The sequence below is a fragment of the Scophthalmus maximus genome, chromosome 4 (genome assembly GCF_022379125.1).
Source record: "Scophthalmus maximus strain ysfricsl-2021 chromosome 4, ASM2237912v1, whole genome shotgun sequence".
Classification (NCBI taxonomy): domain Eukaryota; kingdom Metazoa; phylum Chordata; class Actinopteri; order Pleuronectiformes; family Scophthalmidae; genus Scophthalmus; species Scophthalmus maximus.
This window is the reverse complement of record NC_061518.1, coordinates 25,685,402-25,704,577: the sequence shown is the minus strand read 5'-3', so window position 1 is coordinate 25,704,577 and position 19,176 is coordinate 25,685,402. Positions and strand designations below refer to the sequence as shown.

At 41.3% G+C, this 19,176-nt stretch overlaps 1 protein-coding gene across 1 annotated transcript in view; it reads right to left on the bottom strand.

Annotated features, from left to right (window-relative positions):
- The window catches only part of LOC118302275 (CD81 protein), a 29,075-nt gene extending 10,109 nt beyond the window's left edge, over window positions 1-18,966 (bottom strand). Inside the window, exons 1-2 of the mRNA XM_035628301.2 lie at window positions 18,758-18,966; window positions 10,531-10,645 (exon numbers count right to left, since the gene is read on the bottom strand). Of these exons, the coding sequence (XP_035484194.1) occupies window positions 10,531-10,645; window positions 18,758-18,838 (196 nt within the window). The 5' untranslated portion in view covers window positions 18,839-18,966. The remainder of the gene's footprint in view (window positions 1-10,530; window positions 10,646-18,757) is intronic.
- Between the last annotated feature and the right edge of the window lie 210 nt (window positions 18,967-19,176).

The window sequence follows — 19,176 nt, the reverse complement described above, 5'->3', positions numbered from 1 at the left end:
ACTTGAGTTTTGTCCTTTAAAGACCAATCCGCCGTTTTCGCAGCTTTTACTCCTATAAACATAAATGGCTGCTCAAGACTTTCCTACACTGTTAAATGGGTTTTTCCGTGCTGCAGTTTAGTTTCCGTTCATTGCAGTAAACATGAAAAAACACATTCCACGGGCAGAGTCTAGTGGAGTGTTTGATTGAGCGATTACGTCTGGCTTTAACAGTGCGGTAATACTCCTTAAAGCGCAGACGCATTTGAGTCAAAGTCAAATGCTAATTGGCGGTGCATTCATGTGCTGATAAAGCGCTCAGAAATATATTCAATATTGATAACCTTTTTTCCAAGAGGCAATCCTTGAACAATATCCCAACAACACATCCATAAAGGGTAAAATACTAAATGAAAGTAATTATGACATAAATTATCATTTATAAAATATTAGAATTCAACTAATGTTTTAAAACATTTGAGTCATGCTATTATCACTGTGAAATCCTGCTGTGTGTATTGTGTATCCTGCCATTCTCATTTTCATATTAACAAATTAACATATTTTTGTTCTATATCATATCCATCCATCCATTATCTATACCGCTATATCATTTTAAAGGACACAGGGAGGCTGGAGCCAATCCCAGCTGACGTTTTTTAAACACATAATTGCATTTTTCCTGATAGTGTACTGATCACTAGTCATTGCCACACCACATACCTTCTGCTTCTTTTATTAAGAAGGAAAACATATCTATCTGCTAAAAATTCAAACAGGTAACTCGAGCAACAACATTCTCAAAACTATTCTGAACCAAGGAGCTTGAGAAAAATGAAAAACACAAATGACCAACTCAGTTCCATCCGTCCTTATCACTGTTGGCATACAAATACTGACAAACTGAAGCACAAACATAGATGTTAGTGGATCAGGTTGGGAATGCAGCTCCGTCCGTGTTCAGTCTCAGCATCATTACTCCTGCTTGTCAGCTCAGACATAATTCAATTCTGGTCCACTAACTGGTCCTGTACCTCGTATACATCATCCCACACACACACACACACACACACACACACACAGACACACACACACATACACACACACAGGCTAATTTAGAAATTGATATCTTGGCGACTGACCAAGTGCTCCCTCAATCTCTTGCATTGTGGCTCTATGGTCTGACATGGTCGTCTTGCAATGCTGTTTGGCAATCTCAGTCACTTCCTCGCTTGCTAAACCACTACCCATCTGTCCTTCCTGTGTAATAGCTTCGCTCATTCAAAATGATGCTCTCAATAATTCCATTTACTTAAATGTATTCTTCTCTGTCTTGATTTAATTTTCTCATGGATCCACCCCGCTTCCATCCATCAGGCCTTCTGCATCTCCCTCGTTCGCTCTGAAGAGCAGCTAATGCCCGTGAGATGCTGCAAACCTAAAGACATGATGTGCAATCACGAAATAAGTACGAAACAATGAGAAATGGTTCCCGAACTTAGCTTTACATTTGTATCCTAATGCCGTTTTAATCTTTATTGAACCTTAATGTGCCAGTGTCCTTCCACCAAGGTTTTTGCATGATGGCTGAAACCCACAAACACTTTATGCTTGTGTGGAGTGAGTGCAAAGCCATCAGTGCTTTATATCTCGTTCACACTGGAGGCACAGTGAAAGCAGCACATTAGCAGAGCTGGAGTTTCAGTGCCCCATCTATGTTTACACAGGATGCATTCAGGCACTGTGCTGCGTGTAGGTCAACCGCATTAGAAGCACCCAGAGCCCAGGACACAATCACTTTAGTTTCTGGTATAAAACAGAGGAAAACAGCCTTTACTATGCTCAGGCCCAGTTCAGAAGTGATATTAAAGGAGACATATTATTCTCATATTCAGGTTAGTAATTCTAATTTTCGGTAATTACTTGAAGATTTACATGCTCTAATGTTCAGAATCATCAGTTTCCTCAGACTGTCCTTTCCTGCAGCTCCTCTTTCCAACCTCTGACGGAAACACTTGGTTTTAGCTCCTGCCTCTTTAAGGCCCCACCCTGATAAAGTCCAGTCGGCTCTGATTGGCCAGCTGGACCACTTTGTTGTGATTGGTCAACCGCTCCCAGCGCATGTAGGAATTGTCGGCCTCCACTGTTGGAGTTGAGGCTAGCCTATAGGTGTGACTTCTGCACTCTCGTCATAACATGAAGTATCGGCCGGACTCCTGACGAGATGTTCCAGGGGCTTCAGGAGCAGTGTTTTCTGTATGGAAGAGGAGCTCCCTTTACTGCAGACTTTTGGCTTTTTAAGTTTGCAGACCTTTTACAAAAACAAAAAACTAATAACAGGAAATGGAAAAACTAAAATTGCATAATTTATCATCTTTAACATCCACCCTGAGTGATCTGAAAACAAATGATCAGCTTTATTAAGTTCATGTGTAAACGCACCAAAGCAAATACAAAGGCAAATGAAAAAAAAAATCCTGCTGAAATGCTTTCTGTGTAGAAATGCTGGGAGAATTGTGTCAAAGTGTGCAGGGTTGTGTTTGTATAATTCATCATCACCTCTTGCCCCCCTAATTCACGGCAAACTTTTCACCCCACCGTTTAGTGTATTGCTGTTAAGAGAAGCTTTAAACACTTTGGCTTTCAGACGCATCACATCATACATCACATATCATCACTGGTTGTTTTGAGAAAACCCTGTTCTTCAAGGAGACTCTGGGACTGGAAATGAACTAGACTCTTGAGAAAGAATCTAAAGCCATGTTAGCAGCTCAGAGACTCTACTTTGGCACAGTGGTGCTCACTGCAAAGTATGCTAACATTTATTAAACAGAACTGAACACAAAGTGCAGCTGAGGCTGACGGGAATGTCAATAGAATTTCAGGTCTTTAGTCAGAGCCCAAAGTATCAGACAAACAAACACTGACCTGTTGATGGCGCTAAAATTTAGACGAGACAATTTAGCTTCTTGGAACCATAAACATCCAAATCACATTTTGCTCTAATCCATTATGTAGATCAGATATTTGACTGGACAACTAATAGCTTTGAACTATATGTGGCCGGAGATCAAACGACAAAGGAAAGAAAAATCATTGGAAATCGTTTATTTTCTGAGGGCTGTGAATGCTTCATAGGAATTTATCCAATATTTCAAGATATGAAAATAACAGACACAAAATGAGATAGCAACTGACCAAAGCGGCACTGGCATACCTATAGTTTCAGCCAAAAAAATTTAAATCACAATTACTATGGAGGTACATCATAAATATTTTCAGTGTTGCAATAGAAAATTAATTGCAACTTTACTGCATTTTATTAAAAAAGGAAAAAAAAAAGGAAAAACATCTTTACTTAAGGTCCATCTACAGCTTTTTAACCACATTTCACAATCTTTATCGGGGGATGGAGTTTGCCCAGTAGTCAAGGATATGGCTGATTTTCACTGTGGGAAATTGTCATAGATGGGAGGGAATTATATGATTTAAACTTCGTAATATATATTAAAATCTTGCATTAACCTCTATTATATTTGTATTTGTGTTTTGTCTTCTATAAGGAGCACACACATATTGTCAGGAAACCACCTCCACCTTTGTTCTTGAAGTTCAGGCAATTGTGTTTGTTTTCCTGCTCGATCCATTAGTTCAGGTGGAATTCCCCTAAGCTGATGAAGCTAATGTAACAATGAACCTCCAAATATTTTATCCAAATGCATTTAGTTGCTTTAATTGGGTCATCCGACAATTGTTTATGATATGAAAACCTTCCTTTCGGTAGCATCCTGTTCTGTTGCATAGCGGTAAATTATTGTGTATACAGCGGTTCGGCCATGTAAAGACATCCGTATTTCATACAGTACCCTGAACGACTTCAGGTTGTTAATATGGCAAACTAATGTACACATTACATCTGCAACAGCTGTAACTTGTAGAAAGTGATGAAGATGTGACTTTTACAGGGTAAAACTGTCATCATTATATAACTTTGATTAAATCTCTGTACAATAACGATGACAAAAAAAACTACAAAAAACCCATAACCTCCTTATTTTGTTGACAAAAAGGAGAATATGTAATATATATATATATAAATATATATATATATATATATATATACACTTACACACACACACACACCGATCAGCCACAACATTAAGACCACTGACAGATGTATAACACAGATTATCTCGTTATAATCCAATGTTGTGTGGAAAATCTTGGGTCCTAAAATTCAACTGGGTGTTACTTTGACACAAACCACCCACCTCAACATTGTTGCAGGCCAGACGACAAGCAGACCCCCCTTATGGCGATCCCCGCCGGCAGTAGCCTCACCCAGCAGGACAATGTGCCGCCACACTGCAAAAACTGCTCAGAAATAAGCAGCTGGAAGAACACGACAAAGAGCCCAAAGCTTTGACCCAGCCTCCAAACTCCCCAGAACCCAATCCCATCAAGCATGTAGGATACGTGAATCCATGGAGGCCCCCAGCCACAAAACCCACAGGACCCAAAGGATCCACTGCCACTCCCACAGAACACCCCCAAATGGCCTGTTGCATTTTGCAACCAAAATATTAGACAGGTTATGGCTGATCGGCGTATTTCAAACAATTACATAATTTAAATATCTTCTTTCTTTTTTTTTAAATTTCCGGTTTACACATTTCTTTGGTATCCAGTACACTCAGGAACTCACTGCCAACAGTGCCAGTGTGGACCTTAACACCATGACTGAGAGCCCGATCAATATAACGAAGGGAGAAAAAATATATCTGCAGCTAAACATTCTTTACTTAGAATAAGCAGTTTATCTTGCATTGGAATTAACTTCCCAAAATCTTTCATTCAAGTCTAAAAAAAAGTGACATGATTCGGGCTCGGTGTGTGTTGTCAGACACAACTGGGAGTCATCAGCCTGTTGTCTGATAACTGTAACATGTTAAATCAAGACCAAGATTATTATCCTCTTCCAACCACTGTTCTCATGACAGTTGCTTACTGTGCCTCAAAGGCTTTAATTATTTTTAAACCTGGAGGGAACAGATCCTTCCACTTTCATGCTACTGAGAAAGATGTGATTTTCCGAACCTGAGAAATTACTTTATCGTTTTCTACAAAAAACATGAGCATTCTTTCAACTGAATACTCTAATTTCTGTTGTTTCTGGGAACGGGCTTCAGTCATACTCAGGGAAATAAAGTGTATTGTATGTTTAATTCTTTAGAAAAGCTACAAGCTGGTCGCATTTGGGTAGTTGTGTCTGTGAGAAGTTAGGGGTGAGAGAAAAGAGAAGCAGATGAACAACTTCATATTGAAAAGTTCCTGGCAGCAGAAGGAGACAGGAGGGGAGGGGAGAAAAGAGCTGACAGAGTTAGAGGGAGGGATGGGGGAGGGAAGGACTGAGGGAAAATGAGAAGTGAGACAGCGCGACTGGAACGCTAACCACAACCAGATGGGGAAGTAATGGGGAGCGACAGTGGAAAGAAACCGAGCGGAGTGAAGGAAAGGAAAAACTTTCAAAGAAGAGGGAAGAAGAGGGGTGGGGCCGGGGACTAGGAGGAAGGGGGGCTGGCTAGTGAGGAATTTTTTCCTCTACCGACTTGGCTTCTTCTCCCCTTCCTGGGAATGAGAGGGAGGCTTTATGTAATGGGTAGGATGCAATCAGTGAGGCTGTTTGAGAGAATGTCCCAAAGGAGTTCCTCTTTTTTCTTCACTGAAAACAACTATGCTGCCCCAGAAGACGACAAAAACAATGATCCAAACATCCCCTCAACTTCTCTGGTAACTCCAGCGCAACATCACTAAATGTCTGTCAGTGAGTGAGTAAGCGAGTGAGTGAGTGAGTGAGTGAGTCACAAAGGCCGCGTTGGGAGTTTCCCCATTCACCATCATTTTCAAAAAAAGCACCCAGGGACAAATCTAGTGAACTCTTGGATAGAGGGTATCTTATTCCTGTCTCCAGTACTGCAGTGTGAGCGAAAAGGCACTTTTCCACTAACCTCTCCTTCTACTCCAAATGAGACAAAACATGTGTTTGACTTGATGCAGCGCTGAACAGCGTCAGCTTGACCCAGATCACACCTGGTATTAACATGTCTCTAGTGATCCAATCACGAGTGGAAAGTGCATCAGTTCACACCTGACCTCAGAATGTGTCTCCGCATGTCTACTGTGACCACATGTGTACATCAGTTCTGTTCACAAAGACCTGGTGCTTTTAGACAGTCTCACTATACAGTTATGTTTGTGTCGGTCACAAAGCAGCGTCTGATGAGTGATAAGAAACTGTAGTGGGTCAGAGGACGTCAGCTGAGTAGGCGGTCCTTCAGTTTGGCCCATTCACACTGTTAAAAGAACTTGGCCACATCCAGCATCACCCAAATATGGTCTGAGTGATGAGATCTCAAAAGTGTCATCAATGTGTCTTGGGTCCGTTCACAAATCGGAACTAAGAGCTGTCCACTTGTGATCAGATCAGAGTTAATACCAGGTCTGTCTGTGGTCATTGTTTTCTACGGCACTAGAATGTCACCATGTCAAGCGACATTAAAACCTAAAGGACACACATGACGTGTAGTCTGCCCTCATAAAGATCCCTAATCTCTTATGGTTATCCAAAAGGGATGCAATTGATTTGTTCTTCCCGTTCTGGCAGCTCATTTCTCTTAATTGAGTTCAGAAGTTTGTTATTATAAAAAGTAATGCCCTTTTAGGTCATATTTTGTATCCTGTACATTTCATTCCTGTCAACCGTCCTGACAATGTGGTGGCCTTTATTTTTCATTCTTAAGTCTATAGTTCACAATAAAACAGACAGGTATTGGAATACCTGACCTGTCAGATTTTTGCCTCGTACACTTTAACACATCGTCCTAGATGTGCTCATACTTTTATTTTGTCTATAAAATTCTAATGCAAACCTGTGTCTCGTCTGAAAATGCTTTTGAACAATATATTTTGGTGGAGTAAACACTGTGTATAGGCCCAACACATTGAGGGCTTACAGCCGCAGGATCAGTCATTGACAGTAAAAGGAAGTAGAATGTGTCCCACTTGACTTGGCTTTTAATACTAAACCCCTAGAGGCAGCTGAAGTCAAAAACAAATGCAAGCAAAAGCTGCTTTCACACTTGCACTGCAACCCCCTATTCTCTATGTTACCTGTAGGAACTGTATATGTGCACGCAAATGTTCTGTTGAGTTGAACCAGAGATTAAACATACTCTCAGCTCTCAGGAGTAAAGTCTGTGTGATGTCCGACTGAGCCAAAGCGTAAATAGAGCAGGTCATTGTCTGGAGGATTCACAGCCAGTGAGTGGGCATGTTGATAACGTTTCTATCATTTGTCCTTGCTCTACCCAGGCTCCACCCCTCTCCTAAACCAAACGGAGTATTTCCAGTGGGTAAGGAAACATCTCACACTGCCTATCTCTGGACAACATCTGGACAGTGTGAAAAAGGCTAAAATAAGACATTATTAGTTTCACCTGGAGGATCATCTTAAATATAAATACATTACAATTCACCTTTTAAATGATGTGTCTGGCAATTTTGTCGGACTATGAAATGGTTTCAGCTTGGGACTGCCTGGTGGTTAATGATTCATTCTACTGGGTCACGTCTCAGTCACTATTTCATACTTGTTCTGATGTCCGACAACAGAAACAGAAAAGGCGTGTACGCGAGAACGTCTTTTTGCGAATTCAACTGTTTTAAAATTGATATGTTGGCACAGGGAGTAGGAGAGTGTCAGGATAATATGACGAAATTTTAGGCTCATGACTATGCTTGTTGAAGTATTGCGCTTCCATGACAGTTAAACTGTTTCCTTAAATTTCACACATTGTCCATACACTTGGTTTTGACAGTCTTGTTTCCGTAGCTACATGAGATTTTTTTCCCCCTCTCATTTATTTTGTTATCAATTCTGCACTTTCCTATCTTTCTCCCTTTAATCTCTCTTCTTCCTCACAAAGTAGATGACTCAAGCTATACATGCAGACAGATGAGGAAACTGACTGGGATAATGCGGATGTTGATGCTGGTTTGCAGAGTTGGAAAGAGAGTTAACTAAATGTGGGGGTGCAGGCTCTTTTCATTGAGTCATATGATGAGCCGTGTGTCCTCTGTTAGACCTGGTCACAAGGCTGGTGATCTGGCTGAGGCGGGGCAGCTCCAATTATTCGTAATGATTTTCTTACCCGTTTCATAGTCTCACATAGGGCTGGGCGATATGGCTGAAACTGTATCACGATATAAGTGTTTCATATCGGTCGATTTCGATAATTATTGATAATTTTTATGACCTAAGAAACACAAACACGAGCCAACGAGATGGCGTAACCAAACGTGATACTGTTACATGATTGGCTATTAGGCGTGTCACTCGATACGTTGCTAGGTACCAGAGGACGAGTGCCGGCGTATCTAGCGGTCTAGTGTAGTTAGACTCTTTGCTCCGGTTTCTTCCAACGAGGAAAAAAAAATTATCGAAACGTTCTATCGAGATACATAACGTTATCGTTTTATCACTCAGCCCTAGTCTCACATCCAGGTTACTGAGGTTCAGCTCTGAACTGTCCTGTATTGTACTGTACGTGTGAGTGCATGAAATGATGCCATGTTGGACTATACAATGTTCTGCAGAGTCAAAATCTGGAATTTGAGATGTTTTCGTAAGTTTACATTGTCATTAACTTTTGCTGTAAATCGTTTCAGTGATATTTCCTGGTTATGATGCATCACAGGGAAATACTGATCTGAATAAGAAACATGGCTCCAGATTGTGTTACTGAAAGAAATTAGTCTAATTGGTCTTGAGAGGTGGGGTGACTTCTTTTCTGTGGTGAGGACTGTACATTTGTAGGACATTTCACTGTTAGACTATCACAGAGCTTATTCCAAATGACAGAAATACAAAAGACATTTTTTGTGCAGCTCAGATTTCAAGCAGAACTGGACACAAACCAAACTAGCTTGGTTCGAGTGGTGATGTTGCAGCTCTTGCTGGAATTTTGTGGAAATGGTATTTATTACATAAAGGACTGTAGTCTCCTGGTTGACTGGCAGGTCGTTATACTGTTGTCGGATATAATTCTTGTTGGTCAGACAGTCACCTGTGTTTGTTGTCGGATATAATTCTTGTTGGTCAGACAGTCACCTGTGTTACTTTTAAAAAGAGCAACACAAACAGTATTCCATATTGACTCCATTATTTTGGGTGAGGGGACGGACAGACTACCTGAGAAACTCAATGCAGACTGCTATGTCCAACTTATTTATCATTTACTGAAAGTTAACTTGGTGTCAGCTCTAAACTAATTGACATAACCAGAAAGTCGATTTGTTTGGAAAATCATGATCTTAAATCATCTTCATAGTGACATAATCATGTAGGGTAAGTAATAATTTCTAATCCCTAAATGATGTGTCCCAAAAGTTATTTTCAACAGAATAAAAACGCCTCAGACTCTTAACATACACACAAACAGCACCATCACTGCTTTTTAAACTATTTATTAGTTCATATAAAGGTAACCTTTCATATATTCATAATGAATATCACTGTCATGTTAGTCAATGGGGCCTCGTAGATCCGCTTATTCTGATAATTAATAGTTAATGTAGACCTACCATTCCATAAATCACTTCACTGTTAGTCCTTTTTACATCAGAGAAAGTGAAATAGCAATAATGGTTTCAGGATAGAGTTGTACTATTCCCTTGGCACATTTCCTTCTAGTATCACTGGATTTCTTAAATGTAGCTTTCATCAGTGAGACTGCACTGAGGAATGTGATTCAAAGTAAACCTGCTTGAAGTTTGTTAATTTGGCTTTGACATAAAAGCATGGTCTCTTATGGTGATCAGAAATCTTGCCTAGATACTCTAAACGTCAACTTGTGTTTTTACATTTATTTATTTTTCAGATCCTGCGTTCTGAAGTACCAAATAGCGGCAGGTACTGTATGTTGTACTGTTATTACATTCATCTAATGTGAGAAAAGTGTTTTGACTTCAGGCCTTTTTTTAAACCAATAAAGCAGAGTTCCCACTAAATTAGTAAAACAGTCATTAAAGGGGCAGTAAGTGATTTGGAGAAAGCTTCTCTCTTGTTGATTTTTTGGCCGCACTGCTCTGGGTTCGAACCTGCAGCCTTTTGTATGGGAGACTGAGGCTTTTATTTTTGGGCGCACACACAGAACCAACAGCTAACGAACCGTGAGGAAATATTCACTGAATTCTACAAAAAGTGTATTGGGTTTAAATCGCTTACTGCCCCTTTAAAAGAAATAAGTTACCCCGAAGAGCATTGCATTTGAACAAAAACTGAGTAAACTGTGCCTAGTTAGAGGAAAAAGAGCTGTGTCCTCACGTGGAAGTAATGCAAATTAGCAAAAATGCCAGAAACACCAACATTTTCCGGGCGTAACCCAGAACGGTGTGTCCACGGAGTTTGGCAAGATATTTTCCACAAGACAACAACAGTGTGAAGACAGACACAGAGATGGATAGTGCAGACAGTGAGGATGAGATACATACTTATGTAGAAGGTGCTGGGGGCGTGGGCTCCATCGAATTCGAGCTCCAGCAGGTTGCTTGTCTTTGGGTCATGTCTCAACCACAGGGCCACGCCCAGGATGACTCCTCCAGCAAGCTACAACATACAATACACAACATCCAATTAATTCAGTACATTTCATTTCATTTAGCAAACTGCACAACATTGTGCTGGTTACAATTTATAAATCTGTTTAATAGTACATTTATTGGGTACCCTGCATGACATCGAGTGTGATGCAACTGTTCATCCTAAATGGAAAGTCGTATCAATCTTCACATCGCACTCTCTGGAAGAAAGCGATTACAGTGTATCCCCTACCATGGAATTGGGGGGGGGGGCGCCCCGCCCCTCAACAGGAGCCCCCGCCCGCCTGAAAAGTAAAATATGCATTTAACATGTAATGCCAAACAGAAGTCATTTAAGGTCACTTTCCCTATACACCTTATTCCTCATACCTGCGGGCTCTTGTATAAAAGATTGTGGATGAAACTTAACGTGATTTGTGAAACCTAACCCTAACCCTTACCCCAACCCCAAAAAAATGATGTGCCCCCCCCAAACCAGTAAACTTAGGGGAAACACTAGATTAGGTGTATTTGCAAAAATGTCTAAAAATAATATAAGATTAAAATGAAAAGCTTCTTTAATCACATGTAAATTAAAACTAACTAAGGGAATTTACAACAATGTCCCATTTTTCCTTTAAGTAAGCGTAAATAGTATACATTAAGGGTATTTGAGTGTATATGTTTGAACGTAGAGGCTACGAGTTAAGCAGCCAGCATCTGAGAAACTCTTTGTTCAGATTTATTCTGGCTTCATCTGCTAACCAGTGTCCTCTGGGAAACCCAGCACATTTTGCAGTGTCTAACGTTGTAACTGAAATGTATTGTTCCTTAGGCCTTCCTGAGCCCATTTGTTTGGCCCAGCACAAAGAAATCCTAAATATAACTAGAGTTAGCATATACCACGGCAGGCACACAGGAACAAGCATCACTACACACAGCAGCGGTAAAATAAACCACTTGCCGACATTACAGACACCCTTCCACGGTTTTGAATTTTTTTCTTTTTGTGTAAATCTCATGCTTCTGTTCAAAACAGAGAATGTGGCCAAAGAGAATAACTAAATCAAACGAGCCAACGCTTGTTTCTGTGAAAAGATTTGAACCAAAACAGGCCCAGTCATCCCGCTCCGTCCCAATACTCCTCCTCTCTAAGTGAGGTCCATTCCAGAGCTAAGGCCAGCTGCTGCCTAGCAACCAGATCAACACCATAACTGGCAATTCTACACAAACACACACACATACACACCCACACACACACACATATACACACACACAGTGAGTTATGACGTTAATGAAATTCCCGCCTCCTTACCACGTGAATTACCATTAAGATGAGTCACTGAAACCAGATATTTTTCAAACATTTTTAAGTTACAGCACTTTTATAAATGATGAATGGGGGGAGCCCATAGCTGGGCTCAAAAAAGAATCCTGGTTGCAAGTTAGCTACAGCTTCAAGGACACTTGAGGGATTGCCGCACACAAACACACACAGGCGCTCACACACACACACACACACTCACACACACACACACAGGTTTCTATGAGAAAGTGATAAACTAGTTAATCACAAATCCATATGATGGCCTTTGAGACACTATAAAGGTATCTGGGTTGTTTTGAGGCAGAGGGACTGGCAACTTTTAGAAAGGGTCAACCACTGATCTAACACTGTTTCAGACTGAAGGAATACTCAAACCTGAAGGAAATTTGGTGGAAGTAGTCTTAAGATTCAAAACCCATGCTGAACATACACCCTAACAAGAAGAGCCAAAAAGGGCAGCCTACTGGCTGCTTTTGACTAGGGCACCTGGTAAAGCTGAAGCACAACCTCTCAAAAGTGAAACTGTTTTATTCTCTATGAGAATATTCTAAACACCACAAGGGCTGGTCCGACAACAGCTGCATTAAACACGTCAACGGGGTCTAAAAAAAAGTCAACACTTTTTTTTTTACTTATAACAATGTGCATTGTAGCAAACATATTTCTCAGCAGACATTTTTTACATATCATCGTGGGAAAAGCTAATTTAACCCATACCATTAATAATGACTGCATTCAACTTGGGGGGGGGGGGGCTTCAGTAATAGAGCCTTCATTGATCTGACTTGAATTACCACAAAGGTGCCCTAGCTTATCTTGCTTGATTAAACCTCTTCTTGTTGTACATGCTGTACACGAAGTGGAGGTTAAATCACTACACGACCCAACCTCAACCTTAGAAAAGACTCATAAGCCTGATTGACAAAACCTGAGTGGGAATCTCCAGAACCCAAAGCATGCTCATCAGCAATCAAACCACCTGACACAGACAGTCATTATAAAGATCATCACAAATACAATATAGGTCACTGTGGGGGACTTAACATAGACTTACATTCATGTTACCCCAACAATAACCACAACTTACCTAACTTTAACCATTACCACTACTTTTGACCTCTGACACAAAAATCTGTTGTTTTTTCCCCAAATTGGGGACACAGCTAGAGGTATCACACACGCACGCAAATTTAATTATTCATCAATAGTATATTAATCTAGGTGAAGCTCATTTGCCAGGACAAAAAAATCTTTGGGAACAATTTTGAAATATTATTATTTACTTAAGTATATCAACACCTAACTGTATTTTCTTTTAGACTCATTCTATTCAACACAAAGTTCTTATGGAATTCTTTTTTTTTTTATGGACCTGCAAAGACAATGTAGAAACCCCCAAAAATGAGAAACTGAAAGGAGAGTGCAACTATAAAGTGGCTTCAAAAATCACCTAGTGCGAGATCAGCATGGCAGAGTTTCCCTACCCATACTGCTCCAAGTGTCTATTTCTGCCTACAGCCCAGAGCACAGGGGGCTGTAGAATGCTGGGCATGCCGGAGGAGAGGGAGTGGGGGGTGGGTGTTGTCGTCTGTTCCCATAAAACGCCTACCCCCAACCCCTGTAGCCTCTTAACCCTCTCCATGTCCAGCGTGATTTATAGAAGCAGGAGGTCTCCCTTTTAAAGAGGCAGTCTGCACTGGTGGCTGCTCAGTAACCGCACATCGCAGTCAAAGCATCTTTGCAGATGGACTGGACATGTCTGCCCTGATAGATCCTTTCACAGAGCTCTTCACAGCAGCCAATAAAACTAAAAGGCCTAATGTGTTAAAGACAAAAGATGGAGCCAAGGGGATGCTCTAATGCAATCCCTAAAAAGTAAATTTTCAGATGTTTTACCAACACTTCATATCAGTGTATGTTTCGTACACTACACAGCCTTTTTTCTCATCATTACAATTGGACAGAAGTAAAATGTTATTCCCTGAAAGCAGAGGTTCCCAACCGTAATATATATTTCTATGATCCCATCAATCCAAAACTTTTCAGCCTTAGTTCTACACATCACATCATGTATTGAAATGTTATACAGCAGTATTTGCACAGTAATGCATTTCAAGAACAAAACATAAAATGCTGTAATACTGCAATTTGAATGCGTGTCACAACGCATAGGGTTACTGCGCAACGCAATTCAACATCTCCTACAACAGCCAAGTTGCTTCAGAAGAAAAAAAAAGCCATCATAAGTGGACTGTTCACCTGGTTGAAAAGTTCTAAGCACAGACTTTTTGTCATAAAAGGACTCAGTTTGAAATGAACATGTGCCGTGGTTTTCCTGAGCCAACTGACTTGTGAGGGAAACACTCTGAAGAAGGGCTGACATAATCCAGTACAGCACGTTTGGCTCTGGTTGACTCCAGCAGCCATTCTTCTTCAAGGAGCCAACAGAAAAGCACAATGTGTGGCCGAACAAAAGACTAGATGGACTGTTTAAAGACCTGGAGTCTAAAGATTACCGGCTGTTTTTTGCCTAACTGTCTATGTTAGACAGTGTTGGCACTGTAGCTTTATTATAACGATCTGGTCTCCAAACAGTTAGACTGAAGACAAGTCCAGCGTTGGGCAACACAGAGCTTATTGCAAACTTTTCAACACCAGCACTTAAGCTGCCATTCATCACTGATAATGGCTGCCACAAACTGTCTAACTCATTTTGCTCTCTGGTGCATGTAGGAAATACTGGAATCAACACATTCATCTATTAAAACAAAATAAACAAATGTTTTTAAGCCTTAGTTTATTATCTATCATTATGTAATGTAATGTGTAACATTCTTGACAAGTAATCAATATAATATAGTTTACAATACTGAGTGTTGTTTCAGAATACAATCTAAATTGAGTATATTTATTCATGTAATAAAATTCTCGTTTCGAAAATTTCATACGAATAGATCAAATATTCTGTGGTTGTAGCTTCTCAATTGTTATTTGCTGCTTCTTGCTTCTGTTGTACATTATTGTGAAACATTTGAAGAATTGGCCTTGGGCTCTCACAACCAGTGAGCTTCTACTATTCCTTAGAATTTCATAGACTGACGTTTAATTCTTAAATTAATTATTTGTCGCAACAAAAATGTCTACAGCTGACTAACAATGATGCATCAATGTTATGCATGTGTAACTGGACCACACCAGCACAAAGCAATACACAGTTCTCAGTAATGCACCAGAAAACAGTATGTTACAGAATGCGTCTTTTACATCAGTGTTTCTTCTAGGACCCAAATTTTATCGACTTCCTATTCTGCTTATCTGAAATCTCTCCTGCCACAAGCACTGTGGCAACACCTCAACTCTATCTCTGACAGTGACACTCTTGACTCTGTTTAACACAAATCCAGCACATTTCCACTCATCTTCTTATGCACATTACTGGTAACTGATAACACACTTGCACTTATATTATGTACATTCTTTATATTTATATTCCTTATACTTGTATAGTTTTGCCGTTCTTATATTTTTACATTAGAATTTCTCATATTTACTTAAATATTTTGTGAGGGTTGTTGTGTGACAGATGCCTGCTGCTGTTACACTGGAATTAACCAGTTTGGGATCAGTAAAGTTGTTCTATCTATCTAAGTCAAATTCAATACCATCTACAATACAAATTTCGGGAAAATAAGTCCATCAAAGCACCAATAGGGGCAAAATGTGATAACCTAAGTGCATCAGTGCACAACATGTAACTGCATGTTAAAGATATTTACTGGAGGAGCCTGATCCGCAAACTGTCACAGTAGCACTCAGATACAGCAGCACAACATTTTTGCACTGCTAAATTGCTCCAAATCAATGTCGTGCTACCTTAAATGTTTGTCCAGATTTGATGTGCGACCCGACTTGGAGCTAAAAAATGCCCTGCATTTACTGCACTTTGCATCTGCAAAGTTCTTCACGCTGCATTTTGACCGTTTAACTTGGTCCATGTTTTACTCTGATGTTAGCATGCATGCTAAGTGCTAGCTCCTATCAAAACACAGGAGCAGTTACGTTGATGCGTGATGTGTGTGTGTGTATATATATATATGTATATATCTTTTTAAGGAACCGATAACCAGAAGCGAGATGTAACTTTTTCTCAGAGGTACCCTGTAACACTACTCTGAACTTACTCGTCTCTCCCTATCCTCGGGGGCTTGTTTCCTACAGCGCTCCGTCTGTGTCTTGTCAAAATAAAAGCCCTCGCAGGGCCTTGTAATTGCGACATCATGACATTTCATAAAGTTCTGTAGGAGCGGTGGCAATAATGTCAACCACATGACAACCTAGATGAAACCTAGAGCACAATTAATACTGATGTGTTGTGAAATACCTCTACCCATTTTGTATACAATTGTGATGTATTAATATCAGTTTTAATCTATATGATTTCATATTTTTAAATAGTAACAAAACAGAAAATAACATCCTGGTTCCGACTGGAAGTCTGGAACTGAGCATAAAGAGAAAGAATGGTGTTATCCATTTCTTATACAGTTATGATTTTATGACAATTTATGATTTTTACTCTCTGTCACCCACTTTGTTAGGGTTAGGGACTGAAAATACCCATTTCATAAATAAATGATTATTACATGGCTTACCATGAGATGTGGTTCAGATCCTTCTGGCTTTTCAACTAGTGCCACCAAGTGTCTAAGCAACTATTTGGAGGCCTGCCATGAAATATGATCCAGACATTCCCCCTGAGGATAAATTGTCATATCTTCAGTAAAATTGTCCTCCAGAACCATCATTAGGTTTATCATGTTATAGTTTATAATTTAATACATGGCTATCAACGTCGACTTTTGTGGCCCACCCCTTTTCCCCCACTCCTTCCATTTCTGGTTTTGTCTCTTGACTTCTAGTTGCCGTTTACAATAAAAGTAAAAAGTCACACTCGTGATTGGTTCCTATGACCAACTATACACTTCTCAAAGTTGAAACTAGATGTCCCCATGTATATGGTCATACGGCCTGACATGACCACATGATCACAGATAATATTAGATTAAACAATTAATGTATGCCAAGAGCTACACTCATACAACTAGAGCTACAACAGTTAATCGATTAATTGATTAGTAATCAACAGTAAAAAATTTTGATAATCGATTAGTCGGTTCAAGTAGTGTTTATGAAAATAAAGGTTAAAATTAAAAAAAAGTAGTTACTACCATAAAGTTAGCTCAAGCAGTAGTGGATCTGTTAGTATCTGTCTGCTCAACAGGCATTTAACCACATCCTTTGACACTAATAAATAATATAAAGGTAAATAAAGGCTTCGTTCATAGTATAGCACTAGATAATGACCAGCTGATCCCAGGCATGGTATGAGTGAATAGTGACTTTTCCGCATCGTGGTAACATAGTTGTAGGCCTTTCATGTGGTAACGTCACTGTCAACAATTCCAACATGACTGTGCCACATGACGCACAAATCTATCAATGAGATTAAATGTAAAATTATTCTAGAAAAATAAACGATGATGCGCAATGAATGCGGTTGGATTACCATTTCTTGTTTCATCGGATATTGGGATTTTTGTTGTAGTGCACATTTAGTCACGATATTTAAATTTAAAAAACAGTTTGGATACTGGGTTTCGATTACCACGGCCATGGCTAAAGTTGTAATGCTTGGAAGAATTTGGTTCAGCCCCATTAGTTACAAATGGTGAAGTAATGGGCGGTCAACAGGCTGCGCCTGCTGCAGCGGCAGCAGCTTGGACCTGGGCTGGGTGAGGAGCAGAAGGTGGGGAGAGCCACACAACACGGTGTTTGGCACCAGCCCCTTGAAGGGAGTTTGAGCGCTCTTGCCGTTGCGCTGTTGACTTGGCCTTAACGAATCATACGCAAATGGAGCCCCATTTTCCCATTGGGGCTCTCTGACTGCTGTATTTCTCTTTTTTAAGACCCAAAGATAGAAAGGAATGTTTGGAGATCAGCGAAGGAGTTGTCTGAGAACAAAGTGAGCAGCAGCTCTCACGTACAGAGAGTAAAACTAAACACCCACAAACAATCCATCACCCCAGCATAGGGCCCTGACTCACCAAATGAAAACCACCAGGAGCCCCCCCCCCCCTACCCCCCCGCCCCTCCGCCTTATACACACGCACGCGCGCGCGCGCACGCACAGGGTGGAGGATTCGGCCCCAACAAAGCCCTTCTCTGAACCTGCAGGGAGCAGACCAACAAACTCGCTGAATGTGTCGACTTATCAGCCTCCGTCGCCGACGCGCGTCTTTTATGTCACACACACACACAAAAACAAAAATCCAGGAGTGGACGGTGTTTTGGTCCATTTTTTTGGTTTCATTTTAGCATGACGTATCCCCGGCGGGGACTCTTTTCTCCGTGAGCGCTGTGAGGCTCCGGTGGGTCGTGTCGTCAACGCGCGCATTCAAAGCACTTCTGTGTGGTTTTGCCTGACTTCGCCATGTTTTCCCCTGGCGGTGGAGAAATAGCGGTAACGCGGGTATTCGGGTTAATTCGCCCGACACGGGCAACTGCGAGAACCCGTGAAGTGGACCACATCTGAGGGATGTGGCGCTGATGTCGTCTCCTCCTGGCGTCGTCCATTCATCACGGGCTTGGCCGCCCGGGCAAACGCGGACCGCTAACTACACGGAGGGAGGGGCGGCGCTGCGCAGCGACGCGGACACACGCACACGCACACACACACACACACACACACACACTGTGGTTTGGGAAAGACTAAACCCGCACAGCAAAAGAAAACCCCCCACAAGGGGTGCTTACCCAGAAGATGAAGTTGAAGAAGAATAGCAGGTATTTGATAAATTTGGTGCAGCCTTCGACTCCCATGGCTCCTTCAGACATTTCACGCGGCACACACAGTTAACGAGACGGTAGTACCTAGCGGACAAGGGGGCCACGACGCGGACTGCGCTGAATCTCGACTGGGGAGTCCTGCCTTCGGCTCAGAGAGCAGGGCGACACCCAGCTCCGCCCTCCCCCGCGGCCCGCGCCGCCCCCGCCGCTATGCGCTCAGTGTGGCCGCGCTCGACGGACAGGGCGCGGACCAATCAGAGCCGCGGAGGACGGGGCGCCGCCCACACGTTTCTCGGGAAGTCTGGGAAATGTCGTGTTCTCTTGGCACATGTCCGACCTGAGGAGCGAACGCCGTGGTCATGCACCACGCATGGACCCCAGATAAA